Raw genomic sequence first — 20,413 nt, forward strand, 5'->3', positions numbered from 1 at the left:
ATGGAATATTATTCAGCATTTAAAAGGAAGAAAATTCTGAATTCTGACACATGCTACTGCATGGACGAACCTTGAAGACATCATGCTAAGTGCAATGAGCCAGCCACGAAAGGGCAGAAGCGGTATGACTCCACTTATGTGAGGTCCGTCGAGTAGTCACTCACAGATGCAGAAAGCAGAACGAGGGCCGCCAAAAGCTGAGGGGAGGAGGGAATGGGGAGCGGCTGTTCAATGAGTTCAGAGTTCCAGTTCTGCGAGATGAAGAGTTCTGGAGAACTCTGGGTTGCACGGAGACGTGAATGTGCTTGACTACTCCACTGCACACTTAAAAATGAGGAACGTAAACTTTGCCATGTACATTTCACCACCGTTAAAGAACAACAGGTCTCTCCACCAGCACTCCTAGTACTCAGTGAATCCCTTCCTCACAGCAGGAGGCAGTGGGCTTCTTGAGCCTCTATATGTGCTGAGCATTTTATATGTAACTTATTTTAATTTTATAGCATCTTTCTGAGGTAGGTAATCTTCATTTTATATATGAGAAAGCTGATACATGGAAAGGTCAATAAACTATCTCAATGTCACATATACCAGCAGAACTGAGCATTGAATCTAGGTCTGTCTGACTCTAGAGGTCATATTGCACCCTCTCCACCATACTTCCTCAAAATTCGAAACTGCATCCTCCACCCAGTTCATCCCTTACCCCTAGTCCATATGGAATCATTTTAAGGCTTGCCTTTGGTGTGTGCTTTATTCCCAAGGCTTAGAGCAATGCCCGCTGAGGAGCAGACATACTGAATGAATGAAAGGCTTTTCGTAAGCCCAAGCAGCAGAGCAGATGCATGACAGTGTGCTGGTGGAGGCTTCGTGGAGAAGGTGTCGTAAAAGGCCTGATATAAGGGGGACTAGTGGTTTGTCACAGAAAATGTCAGTTAAGACTTTTGATATGAACACTGCACCATGAAGTCATAATTTTGAAATGCTATTCAAAATGTGTTCTAAGTGCAAAAAGGAGAAACAAAAAAAAATGCAAATTCATTTTCAACAAAACTAGAAGGCTATAAAAATGAATTCTGCACAGGATCTAGCTAAAGATACAAGAAAAAAATGAGGAAAGAAAATGGAAAACCAAAAAGCAGACTAAGATTCCAGACTGGAAAAATGCTGCCCTGGATCAGATAAAACTGTAGTAAGTATCTTGCAAAATTTAAAAAAGAAAACTATGAAGCAAGAGCTCAAAACAGAAGTGAGGGAGCTTATGGGGGAGACAGGGAGACAACAAGGAGAGAAGACACACCAGGCAGCTACGGCAGGAAGTGGCAGGAAAAATGCACAGGGGTGAAGGTGTAAGCAGAAGGAACAAGGGGGCAAAGGGACCCGCTTCTCTGAAAGGGGAGACCATAAAGGGCAGAAATGATAAAAGGCAAGTGAAATGAAATAAGAGTTAAAAGGAATAAAGAGAAATCTGAGTTCAGGAGACAGCAGAGGAGATCGAACATACACATAAAAGAAAACTGTAACATGAAACAGAACTATGCAAAGATTGGTCCCTCAAGACTACATAAAGATATAATAATTCAAGATGTTTGACATAAAAGAGGATCTATATACTAAAAGGGAACATTGTATCCCAGAGAAAACTGACCCAGAGCAGTCAGTGCCAAGACAGACCTGGAGGGGAGATTTCTGGATTTCTGCCACCAGGCAATAAGATCAAGTCACTTAAAAGAGGGACAAAATCTTGACAATTTCCACAGTAAAATCCAATACTAGAAGAAAAAGGAATAATACTCTACAAAATTCCCAAGGAGAGAAAGTGTGACTGAGGATTTTTATACCCAGTTGGTTGTCAGTCAAGGGTAATACTGTTCCATGAGTCTTCCTTGAGAAACCCACAAAAGGAACATTTCTCCAACCAAGGGGTGACTGTAAGAACTATGGCAGCAAGGCAGGCAGTGAGCCCCCAATCTACTTAGTGGTAGGACTAGAGTGGGATCAGGGACAACAAAATGTCAATGTCAAGTGCCCTGACAATGCTGAAAAGCTGCAGCCAGCAAAAACTAGGAAAACAAAGGGGAAAAGGAGGGAGGTAGAATAAGAACACCAAACTCCTCATCCTCAATAACGAGAGCCGATGGATGTCATTTAAAACCGGACCATTCAAAACAGGCAGCATTTCTTTGAGTGCAGATAGAGGGGACTTGAGAGACTTGGAGGTTGCCGAGCACAGGTGTGGGAATAAAGCAGCCACAAATCAATGCTAAACTCACGTACCTAAAACACTAGGGAGACAGTGAGATGACAAAGAATGGTTCCGTTAAATGACAGGACTTGACCGATGGGCCGATCTGGAGGATGCCAGCAGAAATGTAGGTAAATACAGCAAAGAACACTGAGTTAAAGTACCAAGACAACAAAGGGAAGTGGGAGAAAGGAAATCTGAAATCTGAGTCATGTAGGTGGCAATACAAACTACAAGAACAGAAGAGAGCAAAGAAGGGAAGGTCCTCAAGAGCCTTAAACCCAGCCTAACACAGTGTGCACTGAACCAATAGGAATTACCAAGTAGTAATAATTTATGGCTTTCTGCTATTTCAGCAACCACCTCAAATAATGACATGAACAAAATTCATTCAGAAGTGTTTGTTGAGAGAGTTTAAACAAAAGTGATACTGATTCCTTAGCTCCTCCCAAATCCAATGGTAATCTGACCCAGGAATAATCACAACCAGGAAGACTTTCATCTGAACATAAAGATTAACATACCCCAATAAACGAACAGGTTATCTTGATGTAAGAGGAAGGCAACAGAGAAAATAGTTTGAGTCATGAATCTGAAATCTCAACAAGTAAAATGCTGGTGTAAACAAGGTCAAGATACATAAATGTATGGCCACACTTTAATGAGTTGAATTTGTTTGTAATTGTCCTATTTAAACTTTTCTTTTTAAATCTGTCAAAACAGTCAAAAAGTAGGAATAATTACCAAAATAAAATGTCTATTCCTCTGAAGGCAATCCAACCAGCCACCAAGTCTGTTCTCTTCTCCCCACACCTCTGGACATCTGTCTTACTTTGTTTTTCTCGCCTAGGAAGCGATCACATTGTCCTCCTCCCTGGAGGAACTCGCTTCAGTCACTGCCGTCAATCTGGCCACACTGTTCTTCTCTGTCCACACAAGTTAACTCTGGAGAACGTCCCCTCAAGAACTCCTAACGCCCTACAGACAATATAAATATCCTGATCAGGATGGGGGCCTGTAAGTTTGTGCCCTGGGCTCCCCCAAGGAGTTTTTCTGTGACACAGTTTAGTAATAGATGAAACAGGAAGAGGTCTGGTGCATGCTGAGGATTCAGCAGTGCCCAGGGACAGCCTTGGGACTCCTAGAAGGTGTGACTCTTCTGTCCTGAAGAGCTCAAATCAGAAGTTCTGTGCCAACAACAGCTTGGCCAGCAGATCCACTGTAAAAATGCTCAGGAAGGGAAAATAACACCGGGAGGCATCGGAGGGGAGTTACATGACTCTCTAACCTGCTGGGACTTACTGATAGAAAGCACTTTCCAAACTGGACCAAGGGCCTGCAGTGCTGCTGACTGCTAAGAGGTCCCGATCTGAACCCTCACCACTTTCTACCACTCTTCATGCTGATCCTGTTCAGCAAACTGTGAAAATCAGAGACGTCCTTCCTGGATTTGAGGTGCTCAATGAGGAATACTCAAGGCTTGGGCCAAGTAAATTCAAGAGGCTAAGGACTGCTCTAGGTTGAGATCTCTCAGGATATACTGTGCCTGGGATGTGTTTCTACTGAGGTACTTAATTCAGTGCACTGTCATATTCTTTTCTTGTCTGTCTCTTCTCCTCAACCATGATTTTCCTTGAGGGCATGTTCTGTCATATTCATACGTGGGTTCCCAGTGCTAAGAACTGTGCTTGGTAATAGTGTAACTTCATAAATGCTAGAACCATGAAAGACCTAGACTAGCCAAAGCAATCCTGAGAAAGAAGAACAAAGCTGGGAATATTATGCTCCCTGACTTCAAGCTATACTCTAAAGCTATAGCAATCAAAACAGTATGGTACTGGCACAAGAACAGACCCATACATCAATGGAACAGAATAGAGGGTCCAAACATAAACTCACACATATATGATCAATTAATATATGATAAAGGAGCCATGAATATACAATGGAAAAATGACAGCCTCTTCAACAACTGGCATTGGCAAAACTGGACAGCTACATCTAAGAGAATGAAACTGGATTACTGTCTAACTCCATACACAAAAAAGTAAATTCAAAATGGATAAAAAAACTGAATGTAACTCATGAAACCATAAAACTCACAGAAAAAGACACAGGCAAAAATCTCTTAAACACAAGCATGAGCAATTCTTTCCTGGACACATCTCCTTGGGCAAGGAAAACAAAATAAAAAATGAACAAACTACATCAAACTAAAAAGCTTCTGCACAGCAAAGGATATCATCAGCAGAACAAAAAGGCAATCTACAGTATGGGAGAATATATTTGTAAATGATTTATCTGATAAGGGGTACATCCAAAATATATAAAAAACTTCATATGCCTCAACACCAAGTAACTCCATTAAAAAATGGGCAGAGGCCTGAACAGCCATTTCTCTAAAGAAATACAGATGGCCAACGGGCACATAAAAAGCTGTTCCACATCACTTATCATCAGGGAAATGCAAATCAAAACCACAATGAGATATCACCTTATACCAGTTAGAATGGCCACTATCCAAAAGACTAGAAATTACAAGTATTGGCGAGGATGTAGAGAAAAGGGAGCCCTCCTACACTGTTGCTGGAATATAAATTGGTGCAACCACTGTGGAGAGCAATATGGAGGGTCCCTCAAAAGATTAAAAATAGAAATACCATATGACCCAATAACTCCACATCTAGGAAATTAAGTGAAGAAAACAAAATCCCTGTTTCAAAACAATATATGCACACCCCTATGTTTATTACCACATTATTACAATAGCCAAGTTATGGAAGCAACCTAAGTGTCCATCAGTAGATGAATGGATAGAGAAGATATGGTACATATACACAATGGAATATTATCAGCCATAAAAAAAAAAGAAATCCTGCCATTTGCATCAACATGGATAGACCTAGACGGTATTATGCTCAGTGAAATAAGCCAGGCAGAAAATACAAATACCATGTGATTTCACTTATTTGTGGAATATAAGAACAAAACAAAATAAAACAAAACAAAATGAACAAAACAGTAGTAGACTCATAGGCAATGAGAAGTGACTGGTGGTTGCCATGATAGAGGGACTAGGGTGGATGGGTGAGGAGAATGACGGGGATAAAGGGGAGGCACAAAAATTCTCAACCATAATATAAGTTGGTCATGAGGATAGTAATACATGGAGAATATATAGCCAAAGATTCTGTAACATCTTCCTATGTTAGTAGAGTAACTACACTAGTGGAGGTGAGGATTTAATAATGTGGGTAACTGCTGAACCACTGTGTTGTATATTTGAAACCAATATAAGATTTTACAACAATGATACTTCAATTTTAAAAGAATATAGGAAAGAAAGGAAAAAAAATAAATGAATGCTGGCTGAATGGATGACAGAGACCTGTCTGGCTCAGACACAGCCCTCAGAGTTGGCCTGGCTTTCCGTTCTGGCCCTGAGAAACATGCTCTGCTGCCTGGGACCCAGAGTTAACCTCTGCAGATAAAGGAGGGTTAAAATGAGCTTGCAAGTTCATGTCAGGAGTCACAGAATCTAAGAGGAAAAATAGAGTGTCACTTCAAGGACAGAGGTGCTCCTTAGGGACACAGCTCTGGAATTGCTGGGGATGGAGACAAGTTGGTGCCACTAACCCTATCAAGGACAGTGGATCCCAGGGTCTTCAAGAGTTCCATCCATCCTTGGTTATGTTTCTCCCTGAACTTTTTTGGATTCAATCTTAGGTCAATAGAAATCATCACTAAAAGCAAACTGATGTGGAGCCTGAAAATAACAAATGAGATATTACTTTTTCCTCTTGTAAAAACAGTTTACAGACCTTAAATTGGCCATGTCCCAAAATTTTATTTTTAAGTATTAAACTTACAATTTCTTTTTCTATAAATATAAAAACTAAGGTTTCCATCCTAGCAGCTTACAAAAGCTGATTTCAAATCTGTGATGCTACCTAGAAAGCGTTACCGCAGAGCACACCTGCAGCCAAAACTACCATGGATAATACCATTTAGTACACACAGTTCAGTATCAGGATGGCAGGAAGCCATCTAGTGGAACTCCACGGGCTGGGACACCGGGGCCAAATCACACTTAGCCCAAGCTCAGCCACATCCACAGAAACCTCCAGCCCCAGACCAATCTGTTCCCAGGCGTTTTGCACTGGAAGACAAAAGCCTGTTGTACCACAAAAGGCAAGATTCATATGCCATGGATATGCCCAGCCATACTCTTGTATCTGTCTTAAAACAACTGTGTTACCACAGAGAAGACAATAAAACACTAATCAAATACAACAGAGCAAGGTCACAGTGCTTGTACTGGAACATGAGGACGCCAATATTGCAACATTCAAGTTTTAAAAAAGAATTGTTACTCACTGATAAGATTATCTAGCCCACTAATAAAAACCTGAGTGCTGATAACTTTTCCTATCATCCTTGGCTTGGCTGGTTTCACTAATCCTAGGAAAGGCCTTCAGAGCGTAAGGAGGGAAGGGCTCTGGGGAAAGGTGAGGTATGCGTCCTCTCTCTGTCCACGCTCGAGGGTCTGGAGGCTCTTCACAGGCCAAAGGTGGGAGCACTCTCAGTGGATTCAGTACTGACAAGAGAAGTGAGAATCATGGGAGTCATCTTGGCCCATAGTTAGTCTCTAGCTCCTAAAGTATCCATTTCAGAAAGAGATTAAAAGCGAGAGAAGGTATGAACATACCTTCCAGACGCCTGGCACATCTGCCGCCTCCTCTCTTCACCCTGCTTTCAATCCAAAGCCCAGTGTTTTCTCAGCACTTTAAGACATGCCAAGGACTGCCTGTCCTCATTCCCTGCGGCAGGGCTTCATCTCCCCAGCCTACAGATGAGCACACGGGAATCAGAGTCTACACCTGCTGCCCGGGTGTCTTGCAGGCCTGACTGCAGGGGATCTGGAGCAAGCGCCAGGCACACCTGGTCCCGCCGAGAAGTGAGGGAGACGGAACCGCATGCGAGAGTCAAACACTAAACCAACATTAATCCTTTTAGTGGACTTCAGAAGCGTAGATCTGAACAGACATTTTCCAAAGAAGATACACAGCTGGCCAACAGGCACATGAAAAGATCCTCAACATCACATCATCAGGGAAACGCAAATTAAAACCACAACACAGTACCACCTCACACTGTTAGAATGGCTGTTACCAAAAAGACAAGAGATAGTCAGTGTTGGTAAAGACGTGGAGAAAAGGGAACCTTCACACAGTGTTGCTGGGAATGTAAGCTGGTGCAGTCATGATGGATAAACAGTATGGAGGGTCTTCAAAAAAATTAAAACTATCACCATGTATGATCCAACAGTGCTACTTCTGGGTATTTATCCAAAGAAAATGAAAAAACTAACTTGAAAAGATACATGTACCCCCATGTTCACTGCAGCACTATTTACAACAGCCACGATATAGAAACAATGTAAGTAAGTGTCCACTGATGGATGAATTCATAAAGAAATGGTGGTGTACATATACAGTAGAATATTATTCAACCAGAAAGAAAAAGAATGAAATCTTGCCATTTGCAAATGGATGGACTATGAGGACATTAGGCAAAGTGAAATAAGTCAGACAGAGAAAGCAAATACCATATGATCTCTGTTATATATGCAGTCTAAAACACAAATACACACCTATAACCAAGCTCATAGATACAGAAAACAGACTGGTGGTTGCCAGAGATGGGGGCAGGTGGTGGGGTGGAGAAAATGTGAAGAGGGTCAAAAGGTAAAATAATTAAAAAAAAAAAAAAGAATAACAGCAGATGTATTTGACTTTGTGTGCCTGTGCCCATGTGCTTGTGTTTACATGCAAGTGAAACAAATGACAGCAGTGATAAAAGACGAGGGAGGAATTAGGATTATTTTATTATTGTAAGGTATTTGCACTACCAAAAAATTATGCAGTAAAGGAATGTTACATAACAAAAATGCTGATGCCGTATTATTGAATGAAAAATAAACTGGCTATATATAGCATGGGAAAAAAAGTTTACTAAACACTCCCCCGACTTCTAAAACAGAATATTCTGAACATAATTTAACTTTTTCTTTGCTACTCATTGTTAACATCAATTCACGGATCTACTCTAATGCCAAGATACCCTCAGGAACCCGTAGACACACAGGGCTGTCTGGCCCCAGGCAGCTCCGCCAAAGTGAAGAAAGAATCTGTTTTTCAATTGAAGAAACTGAGGCACAGGAAGTCTTTAAGAGATAAGAAATCAAAAGGCCAGATGGAATGGCCAAAAAGGCAGGTAAAATACCAGATGAATGTGTATCAGAGAAACCAGGAACAAAGAATGCTTTAAGAATGAGGCGTGTCAAAGCCTTGTGTGGGAAGTGTCCACTGGGCTCTGAACTGCAGAGGACAAGGCTCTCCGCAATCTAATCACCATCATTCATGTCTTCAAACTTCTCTCTGATTAACCCCCACACACACCCTGAACTCTACCCTATCGGCTGGGCCCCCAATGACTACAGTGAATGGAAACACCATAGCATGAGGGAGAAATAAGCCATGTTGCTATAAACTATTGGGAGTTTTGGAGTAATTCATTACCTAGTCTACCTTTATATGACACAAACACCCAGCTTGGTGAGGAGGGGTCTCAACTCGGGGTCAAGAAATTCTGCTTTTCACTTTGCTTGCCCTCTGTCCCCTTTTCCCTTCTGCTCTCTCCATGAGATGAGTTCTCTGTGTGTAGCAGCTACCCTTTTCGCTGACCTGCAACCTGAAGCAAAGCCATGAAACTCAGCACTAGCTTAGACTAGCTGATCTCCACCTGACCTGCAGATATGTGAGAATAAATGACAGTCATAAAAAAAAAAATTCTGCTTTTCAACCTACAGGTTCAGTGTAATCCCTACCAAAATAGCAATGGTATTTTTCACTGAACTAGAGCAAACAATCCTAAAATTTGTATGGAACTACAAAAGACCATGAATAGCCAAAGCAATCCTGAGAAAGAACAAAGCTGCAGTTAACACATTCACTGCTTTCAAACTGTACTCTAGAGCTACAATAATACAAACAGTGTGGTCCTGGCACAAGAACAGATTCACAAACCAGTGGAACAGAATAGAGAGTCCAGAAAAAAATCACACTTAAATGGTCAATTAACATGTGACAAAGGAGCCATGAATATACAATGGAGAAAAGATAGTCTCTTCAATTAATGGTGTTGGGGAAACTGGATGGCTACATGCAAAAGAATGAAAATGGATCACTGTCTTACACCACACATAAAAATAAACTCAAAATGGATTAAAGACCTAAATATAAGACCCAAAACCAAAAATCTACTAAAAGAAAACCCAGGCAGTAATCTCCTGAATATCAACATTAGGAACTTCCTTCTGTGTGTGTCTCCTCAGGAAAGGGAAAAAAAGCAAAAATATGCAAGTGAGACTATATCAAACTAAAAAGCTTCTGCACAGTAAAGGAAACCATTAACAAAATGAAAAGGCAACCTACGGTTATGGGAGAATTTACTTGCAAACAATATATCCAATAAAGAGCTAATATCTAAAATACATTTAAAAAACTCAACTCAACACAAGAAAAACAAATAATCTGATTTTAAAATGGCAGAGGACCTGAATAGAACTTTTTCCAAAGAAGACACACAGATGGCCAACAGGCACAAGAAAAGATGTTCAACATCACTAGTCATCAGGGAATGTAAATCAAAACCACAATGAGATACCACTTCATACCAGTCAGAATGGCTAGTATCAACAAGACAAGAAATAATAAGCATTGGCAAGGATGTGGAGAAAAGGAGCCCTCCTACACTGTTAGTGGGAATATAAATTGATGCAGCCACTGTGGAAAGCAGTATGGAGTTTCCATAAAAAACCAAAAATAGAAATACCATACAACCCAGTAACTCAACTTCTGGAAATTTACCTAAAGAAAACAAATTCAGTAATTTGAAAAGATACATGCACACCTATGGTTACTGCCCCATTATTTACCACAGCCAAGATATGGAAGCAAGCCCAGTAATAGATGAATGGATAAAGAAGATGTGGTACATATATACAATGGAATATTACTCAGCCATAAAAAGGACATTTTGTTATTTAAGACATGAATGGAGTTAGAGGGTATTACGCTAAGTGAAATAAGCAAGACAGAGAAAGATAAATACCATATGATTTCCCTTCTATGTGGAATATAAAAAACAAAATAAAAAAGAATTAGACCTCTAAGTACTGACAACAGACTGTTGGTTACCATAGGTCACCACAGGGAGGGGACGGTAAAATCAGAGAAGGGGATAAAGAGGAACAAATTTCAAATTGTAGAATAAATTGGTCACAGGAATGGAAATACAGCATAGAGAATATTACCAATAATACTGGAATATATGGGTACGGCAACAGGGGTCACTACACTTACTGGGGTGAGCATTTAGTAATGTATATAATTATCTAATCACTACCTGATTAATCATACCTGAAATCAATATAATATCCTATGTCAACTATATTCAAATAAAAAAAAAGAAATTCTGCTTTTTATCTCAGAGTAGGCCAATTCTCATCTACATTATAAAGGATATGGGAAAGAACAGTAGAACTAAATCCCAATTCCAGCCTTTTAGGGCACCTACAAATCAGTAATATAATTTGTTTCATCTGCAACACATCCAAGTAATATCACTGGTAATAAGCTTCATTATTGACTACAATCTTGACCAAACACTGGGTTTTATTGAAAAGGCTGGATAACAGACAGAGCTCTAAAGGTCAAATTTTGCTGTTTTGTGTACACTGTCATTGTAATGCCCTTACCCAGTAATACGGGATGATTAAGCAAGGCAAAAAGGTTCTCCGTAAGTTCAAGGGGCAGAAAATCTCTGAGACTGTGCACCAAGGCAGTGCAAAGTTCAAGTAAGGAAAGTGAGTGTACTGTAGCAGGTATAAAGTGTAGTTTGGAGCAGTCTTAACTTTTCTTTCTTTCTTTTAAACAAAGTATAGTGATGTTAGAAATTTAAGGAATCCTTATAGCTAGTCTCAGTTGTCCTGAGGGAATATGATACTGCCTTCTGAAAAACATTCTGCCACAGAATTCTTATCTATCAAGCAACAGCAGACAAGGGCTCAGGATGCACTGGGATGAAGGGTTGGCCTCGGCTCCCCTGTCTCTCTCAGGCCTGTCCAAAAAGAGAAATAGAGGTAGAAATATTAGGATGCCAACAAGCATCCTTCACAGAACTAAACAGCAGACAGGTGTCTTGTTCTTCTAGGCCAAACAGCTCCTCCTTCACTAAAAGCACCCAATGTCTGTCCCTCACTCTCACTTCCATTCCTGGAGACTAGCAATCAGCAGATCTTCTTCGACATCAGTAGGGCGTGGAAGGAGGTAATGGCTCTGTGATCACATGCTCTGTTCGAGAAGGGACCTTCCACTAACGCTGTCCATTATACTGCTTATCATCTTTCATCTTGGGACTCATTAGTTCCCTTCAACTTTGAGCTCTCAGCCTTTTTCCATTTCAGCAGCCTCTACTTAACAGAGTTAGAATTCCATACTATGAAGTTTCTTCAGCTCTGACCCGCCCAAACATAGGTTCCAACTTTCCTGAGAGAGACCATTGCAGACTGAACCTATAAAAAGGCTGGGTAGATACCCTTGACGTAGCCACTGATTGTGACTCTGATGACCAAATCTTAAAAGCTCAATTGAGTTCTAAATCCAGTTTTGCTGTTGAGACACTGGTAGATCAGAATGTTAGGCTACCCACATGGTTTTCCTGGAACAAAACTAAATTCATCATAAGAACATCAATATACAGTTTTGGTACGCTGAGCTGTGTCTGGGGATTTCTGAAAGCAAAAGGCAGCCAGTTGTCCTGGGCAATAAGCTCCAAATGGCACAGTCTGGAGAGGTGAGGATTACCCCAGAGACTAGGAAATCAGACTGACTCCAGACTGCAGCAGTTTAAACCATATGAGGGTGGCTACCTGGGAACTCTTTAGTGACACCCAAGACTACCTCACTCCGTAGAAGGCATCATGTCACCCATGGGAGACAACACAAAGATCAGGATGGTCCAATCAAGTAAGGAAAACATACAAACATATAAACGAAGGTATGTGAGGACAGAAATAGCACTATATACGGTTCACAGAGATCAAGACAGGCCAGGGTGATGAGGACAAGCTTTAGGGTGATAGGATTTGACCTAAGCTTGAAAGACAGGCTGGATTCAGTTGCAAAAAAAAGATGTGAACAAACAATTCAGGCAGAGGCTCTGAGCAGGAATTGCTATAAGACTGGTCCACTATGGCTGCAGTGCAGAGTATCCAGTAAGAAGTAACAGTAAGTAAAACCAAGAGAGAACAGAGACAATTGTGGATAGCCTGGATTGCCTGGCTTGGGATCAAGGCTTGATAATGGGGGACCAAAACAGGTCTGTGATAAAGGGAGCAGCTAGTGTAAAGGTGCTTTGGCAAATGAATTCAATTCCAGTGTGCAAGATCAACAAGAAGGAAGAGAAAATGAGGTTAGAATACCTGATAGACACAACTGGAATCAAGAGGCCCCATAACTAGATAGCACTTGACCCATTGTCTGAAGTAGGATTTATATACATATATGAAGGACATTAGTGGAATAAGTGAGGAAATTAAAATATGAACTATATTGAATAACAGAGTTTATTAGAATATGTAATTACACTGTGGTTGAATTATATTGTAATTATGTTAAAGAATTATGCATAGCATATTCTATATAACAATGTTTTTGTTCTTAGAAGATGCCTCTGAAGTATTTATGGAGGAGAAGTTATAATGCCTGCAACTAACTCAAGTGTTTCAGGAAGAAAGGATATATCTGTAAAGGGAGATACAGAAGCAAGTTTATATGCCACTTGTTAGTGACTGATGGACCTAAGAACAACATATAAGAAGGACTTTACAGAAGAAGCAATGGGTTTTAGCGACTGGCTGTTGGGGGCAAGGAGGGAGGAAAGGTTTGAAAACATCTGACAGAACAGGAACGGTGGCCGCACCACTAGACAGAGGAAGCTGGGGAAGCAACAGTTTTCAGGAGATGCACGCTGAAGCTGGTGCCGGAGAAGAAGTGCAAGAAGCAACGAAATGCGAGAATGAAGTAAGGAAGAAACGCCTTCAGGCAGTGGCAATACAGGAACAGGACTCAGGCCTTCCATCAGTACTAGAAATTACCAGTTTGGGAATTACCTAGATGGATAATAGTTTAAGTATGAGGAATGGATGAGATCTGTGATAGAAACCTGAGGAAGAAGAGTGAGGTAAGAGATGACTGACAACATAATTTAGTGTTAGAAGGTGGGATGAGAATAAGAGAAAAACCAAGAGGGTTCTGTGACAGAAACGAGGGGGAAAAAGGATTAAGCAGTGCTCCATGGAATGCTCAATAACATCAAATACTGCAAAAACATTGAAGAATGTTTGAATGGCAAATGGGATTAGGAAATCAGCAGTGAATTTGGGGTAGGGGTTAAAATCAGGCTGTTGGGCCCCAGAAATCTAACAGATGAAGTAGAAGTGCAAGACTGGGTGTAAACCACTCAGTCGTTCAAGAAGTTTATCTTAAATCCAACGATGGAGACGGAAATACCGTTAAAAGGGGGCAGAAACACAGGCCGAGCTGTATTCTGTGAGATCTGGGGCAATCTGGGGAGATCTGCAGCTACAGAAGGAACAACAAGGACACCTTGGAGAAGGGATGAAGCAGGGAGATTAGGTGTGTGCTGGGGAGAGGCAGGAGAGGACTTAGCTCCATAAATAGAACAGAACAGACCCTCCTTTAAGACAAGAAGGAAGGGACAGCAAAGAGGTGAAGACAACAGCAGTGATAAAGAGGACAGTAACGAAGCCACCTAAGGTATCTGAAAGGAAATCTTGAGATTAGACAGAAATAGATGGGGCAGCAGGAACTGGTATATCTGGTCCTCACATAGGCCTGCTTCTCAGCCACACGTGCTTAGGGAGGTGGGGCAGTGCTGTGACAATCAAAGCAGAGGGCAAAGGTCCAGGCAGTGACAGGGGCTCCTGACTCGAGGTGGACTCTCCAGCGCAGAAGGATGAAATCCAAAGGGACACTCCTAATGTCAGGTGCGTTGCCTACCTGAGTAAAAAGACCATTTTCCATTATTAGCAGAAGATACGCCTGAATTAATAACTACTCTGTGGGAGGGTAGAGGGGGCAACGACAGGCTTGAAATTCCACTGGAACAGTCATCTGAGCGAGATACCTTCAGACAGGCTGAAGCTCAGGAGGAGGGGATCCTGGCTCCTTGCATCACAACTTTCCAGTAACTTCTGGTGATACGGATAGCAGTAACTCTGTGATGTAATGTGAACAACTAAAAATAAAGTTTTATACAGGAAACTTGCAGCAGAAGCAAGATATTTTATGGAACTTATTTGAAGATAAGACACATGAGAAAGAAGAAAGTTTCATGACCTTTTACTTCCCTTTAAAGCCATGCCCAGTAATATAATTAGGACTGAATTGCTTTACAGCTTGAGCAGATAGCCACACAAATATTTAAAAACAGTATGAGAATGATTAGGCAAAAAATCATGATGAACTCAGAGAGATGGAGAAAAAGTTTTTGATGCATTTTAACATTGCTTTGTGACTAAAAACTCTCTAGCCACTAGATAAGAAGGGAAAAAACTTCCTTAAGCTGATAAAGAATATTTACCAAAAAACCTACTATATTTCAAAAAGTATAGATACAGCAAATACTGTATGTCATGGGGACAAAATGAAAGCTTCCCCCGAAACAAGGAACAAAGTGAGGTGTCCTCCTCACCACTTCACTCGGTATCACACTGTAGGTCCTCCCCAGCCAAGCGAAGCAAGGAAAAGATGTGAAAACTACAAAGATTGGAAATACTCAGGCAAAGTGAAATAAAGTGATTTCTATACAGCAGCAATAAACAAAAATGACTACTTAAAACATCATATACATAAAAAACAAGTATCTAGGTTTAAATTTAATAAAAGATATGTGAAACTTCTATGGGAAAAATCATAGAAGTTCATTGAGAAACTTTAAAGACCTAAAGAAATGGATATACCCTAATATGAATAAAACTCAGTACTATAAAGATGTACATTCTCCTCAAATGTTCTATAGGTTCAACGCAATTCCAATCAAAATCCCAATGTGTGTGTGTCACTTACAAGCTGACTCTGAACCAGACACAGAATGCAGAGGACCCAAGTCAACTTCCGCGGAGACCGCCAGCTGCCTCCCAGGTGTGTCACCCCACGGTCCCCAGAGCCCTCAGACTGGGCAGCTGGCATTCCCGGGCCACTGCCAGAAACAGCTGGCACCTAAACAGAGATTGCCTGGTGTCCACGGGGCTTGTTTATCTCCTCACTGGTAAAGCCACTCTCACAGCTGCCTGATAAAAGGGGGGCACCGGGAAAGGGGGTGGGGGCATCACTCCAGAAGACACCGGCCCGCACAGCTCTGCGTGGGTCAGCGGGAGGACGGCAGACCTGTGCCTTCCTTCCCTTGCCGTCACCTTCCCTTTCCCAAGCTCACTAACCCATGCTTTGAGACGTGGATCCATCTCCAACCTGATAAGCAGCAGGTGGCACCCACAAAGACCTCCACTCTGAAACCAGGTGGTAACCCCAAAGGTAACACCTTGTATCTCACAATTTTAAAAATTTGTTTTAAAATAATACCAATAAGGTCTTTAAAAGGCATTCCTCCTTCCCTCACACTCCCAAGTCTCTTCAATCTTAACCTTTTCCCCTCACTAGTGCAGAGGGGAACCATGGCTCTCCTTACCGACGAGCCGACAGCAACTCCAAGCACCTGGAAAGAGGGGGGCCGAGAGGCCTCTGAGGTGTCTGAGACCCTGTCACATGAAAAGGACCTTTCTGAGGACCACCTCAAAAGCACCAGTGAGCCCTGGAAGCCTTGAGAGGCTACCAGGGAGCCCCAAGTCAAGTATCTGCAGAAGACTTGAAGCTGTGTGACTCTTGCAGCAGGCTGCTCACGAGCTGCAGAGCCAAGCCAGATGTGGAGAGAAAACTCCACTCGTGCCAGCATCCAGCCTTGAGACTGCACTCACCACATCTGTCTGGAAAGGGCCGCCTGGCAACCTTGAGAGAGTCAACCAAGACCACAGAGGTTACTGGAAAATGACAAGAAAGTCCTCGACACAGCAGTGCTAGCCACGATGGATCTAAAACTCCTATCTCTTCATGATGAAAACAGATTAATCAAGGATCATGGCTTAGCAATGAGTGGTGGTCTCCTAAAAATATTAACTCTCTGCAAAGGCCATGGATCATAGTGACAGCAATCTGCTGAATTAAAGGCCCAAGCAAACCTCAGATGCCCTCACCTCTATTGTGAACAGCACTGCCTACAGCATGTGCCCCACTGAGTAGAATAAATGTGGCAGTTCCCAGTCCCTTTCTTGCCATCTGCCACATTTTATCTGGCATGTGAGGACATAGACCACAGTTATGCAGCAAATCTGAAAACACGTGCCTGGGGGACCACTTCAATTCTGTGTGCATCCCCACCGAGTATCACCTGACCTCAAACTATGTTAATGGTGTCTTAGTCACTGCACTAGAAAAATATAAATTTTACTACCTGGGTCAAAACCCCTGTGTCATCATTATTCAAAGCATCATTGTCACTGGACTATCTCTAGGAAACTCATTTTATAATCAACATAAAACTATCTATCTCATCTTTAGGCAGCCAGTCATCTAGTGACATCATTGCCCTGTATCAAGAAGTCTATCTGTGAAAGATGAACCAGGGTACAGGCCTAGTAATAATCTTGTACATGTTAAAATTGGTAATAGAACTTAGCAAATACCCCAAAACTATTAAACTGATCAAATGAAACAGATTCTAGGAATATCCCCAGAATAAAAACAAAAACCAAAGAACGTTCGGGTGTTGAATGGCTAGAGATGTCCTAGACTCTCGGTTTTCTAGTAATCCTGGTGAGGGAGAGAAAGTACCTTATCCATATGGAAGATCAAATCCAGTTCACAAACATTTTCAAAGCATTTATCCAGGGTCTCCACAAAAACCTAGGAAACAGAAACAGATAAAGAGGAGAAACAGAACCACATTCACATGTTCATAAATGTCGTATCTGAAAATAAAGGGAGCAGTCATGATACCATTTACCTTATGATAAATCTCAAAAAACAATAAAAAACTACCAGCATTAGCTCATCCCCCAATTTATCCCACGGCAAAGGGACAATCTAGGACAGGACAACCTTGTTTTTAGCATAGCAACACAACCAGAAGACACATGTGGCTTTCTTCCCCCTTTATAAATGCTAATTTACATAAGAGAATAACAAATTGAAATACCAACTACTTACAATACTATGTCCTTTCCCCAAGCCTTCATGTATACATGTACCTAATTTTTTCATCATTATATACAGTTCACAACATCTAGTTAACATACTTTGGTCCCACTAATTTCAACTAACATTAGGTTCAAAACATCTTTCCATGAATCAACTTAATTAACATGCTTACAATTTTAATTTTTTACCTTTTTAATATAACATTTAAACAGAAAAGTGTACAAATGATAAGGGTACAGCTTAATGAATTTCCCAAACATGTTTTCCAAACCACCACTCAGATTCTGAAATGGAGTATGACCAGCTCCCGCGAAGCCCCCTTCCTGCCCTAAGCCAGTACCCCTCTCCAAAGAGAGCCACCATCCGGACTCCTATCACCATAGTTCAGTTCTACCTGCCTTTGAATTACATAGATGAGTCATCCATGTACTCCCTGTTGGGCTTCCTTCACTCAACAATGTTTGTGAATTCCTCCAGGCTGTTGAAGGTCATAAAATCATGTTCATATGCACTGCTGTACAGTATTTCATACCAAAATTTTTAATCTATTCTCCTATAAATAGGATATTTGATTTACCTTCAGTTTTTGAGTATAAATTGATATAAATGGAAACCATATTTCCAACCACTTGGGAAAACTATTTGACATTATTTACTAAACCCCTAGGACCCAGCAACTCTACTCCATATTGCACACAACATGTATGCAAAAAGACACATGCAGTAACTTCCTGACAGCACTACTCATAACCCTGTATTTCAACACTCACTGAATAGCTCACTGTAAAGATAACACACTTAAATACAGGCTTGTTCTCGGTCACTGTGCTGGCCCCTTAGCAAGCCCTCACAACCCAGCAACTCAAGTCCTTCGGCTTGCGGAAATTTTATCAAATCACTTTGTGGGGAATTTCGTTCGTCCTTTCACATTCTTAATCTTTCTTCTGAAGCTCCTTATATCAGGGTATTGGACTTCCTTATTTTCTTTTCTCTTCTGTTTTCCTCTCAGGTTTTTAATTTCTAAGAGATCATTCTGTTCCATGTTTCTTGTTTGTTTGGCAGCCTGTTTTTTTCTGTCTTCTTTTATTCTCTGTGGCTTAAAGATCAGGGTTGGTTGGTTTTCCTTTCTTTGCAGGTCTGTTTTTCTTCTAAGTTGCTTTTACTGTTTGTTTTAGTCTCTATCTTCCACATTAGAGGCTTTCCTCAGATGTCCAATTATACTTGTTTTTTTAACTCATCAGAATAAAAGGCTGTTGGGAAGCCCTGCTACCATGGCAATTTATTGAGGAGCCTCTCAGGCACCCCCTGAGCTTTTTCATTTTTTTCACCTTAGACTGGTCAGATTTCCCAGAGAAATTTTACAATATGCTTGGGCTGCTATAACAATATACCACAGGCTGCGTGGCTTAAACAGTGGAAATTAATTTTCTCGGTGTGGAGGCTAGAAGTCCCAGACCAAGGTCTGGCAGGACTGGTTCCCGGTGCAGACTCCTGGCTCCCAGACGGCCACTGTCTTGCTGTGTCCGTGCGGGGTCTCTCCGTGCTTCGTGCACATTGAGAGAGTGCACGATCTCGGGCTTCTCTTCACCAGTTGTATGGGACCAGGACCTCACCCTTATGACCTCATTTAACCATAACAAGTTCCTTACAGGCCCCATCTCCCAATACAGTCACATTGTAGGGTAGGGCTTCAATGACACAATTTAGTCCATCTAACAACTGGAATGTCAAATGGGTTAGTGGAACAGCATGAGATGGAATAACCCCAGAAAAGACATGCTCTTGCCCAAGTTCTTCCACTCTTCAGCTCTTTGAATGACTGGCTATTTCATCATTCATGACCCAGCTCCAGTGTTACTTCTCAGAGAGGATTCTCCTGGCACCTTATCTGAAGTACCCCTATCACACCATCCTGTGAGCACTTCCTCAGAGAGGACCTTGTGTATGTGCCGCCTTCTCACATCCAGAATGTAAGCCAGGCGAGAACATGACCTGTGGACTGAGGTGTCCCTACAGTGGATGGTATGTGTCTAGCATGCAGTGATCACTGTGTTTATTTTAGAGTTTTGGATATTAAGTTTTCATTATATTCACAAATATTTCTTTACCATTACACAGCCTTCCCTTTAGTTCTTTGCTCATTTACATTGTTCGTTATTTTCATTTCAATAAAGTTGAAACTACGCTTTATCTTCTCTTCTTCACTAGTCAGTTTATTTTCCTATCACAACTGGGACAAAATTCCAAACCATCTGTTTCCACTTAAATATATATATACTATTAATCTTTGTAGCACAATGATTTACTGAAATCTTTTAAAAACAAGACGTATTTTAACACTTAAGTAAGATATGGAACTGAGTTACCTTTTCTCCATATGATTATACAGTTTCTCCAAATTACTCAATCTCCCACTGTTTTGCTACTCCTAGTTTAACTTAAATTTCTGAAATTCCACTCCATTTCTGGAACTTTAAGTTAAACTAGGAGTAGAAAAACAATGGGAGACTGAGTAATCGGGAGAAACTGGTTCGATTATATTACAAGAGGTTTACATAAAAAAGAACATTGTAAATTCACCCATGGAAAAAGAAGACATAAATAATAAAATAAAAATTCAGCCATTTGTGAGGTACCACTCTACCTCTGAGTAGAAACTTTAAATGACATATTTCAATGTTGGAGCTGGTAAGAAACAAAAACTCATATAGTCCTGAAGGCATTACAAATTAATACAGACTCCCTGAATATCTATCTAGCAACATGCATT

General features: G+C 41.1%; 1 protein-coding gene across 1 annotated transcript in view; it reads right to left on the reverse strand.

Annotated features, from left to right (window-relative positions):
• Nucleotides 1–20,413, reverse strand: part of LOC118935551 (uncharacterized) — a 52,931-nt gene that overhangs the window by 8,983 nt on the left and 23,535 nt on the right. The window contains exon 9 of the mRNA XM_036931955.2: nucleotides 17,278–17,349. Coding sequence (XP_036787850.2) covers nucleotides 17,278–17,349 — 72 coding nt within the window. The remainder of the gene's footprint in view (nucleotides 1–17,277; nucleotides 17,350–20,413) is intronic.

The sequence above is a fragment of the Manis pentadactyla genome, chromosome 18 (genome assembly GCF_030020395.1).
Source record: "Manis pentadactyla isolate mManPen7 chromosome 18, mManPen7.hap1, whole genome shotgun sequence".
Classification (NCBI taxonomy): domain Eukaryota; kingdom Metazoa; phylum Chordata; class Mammalia; order Pholidota; family Manidae; genus Manis; species Manis pentadactyla.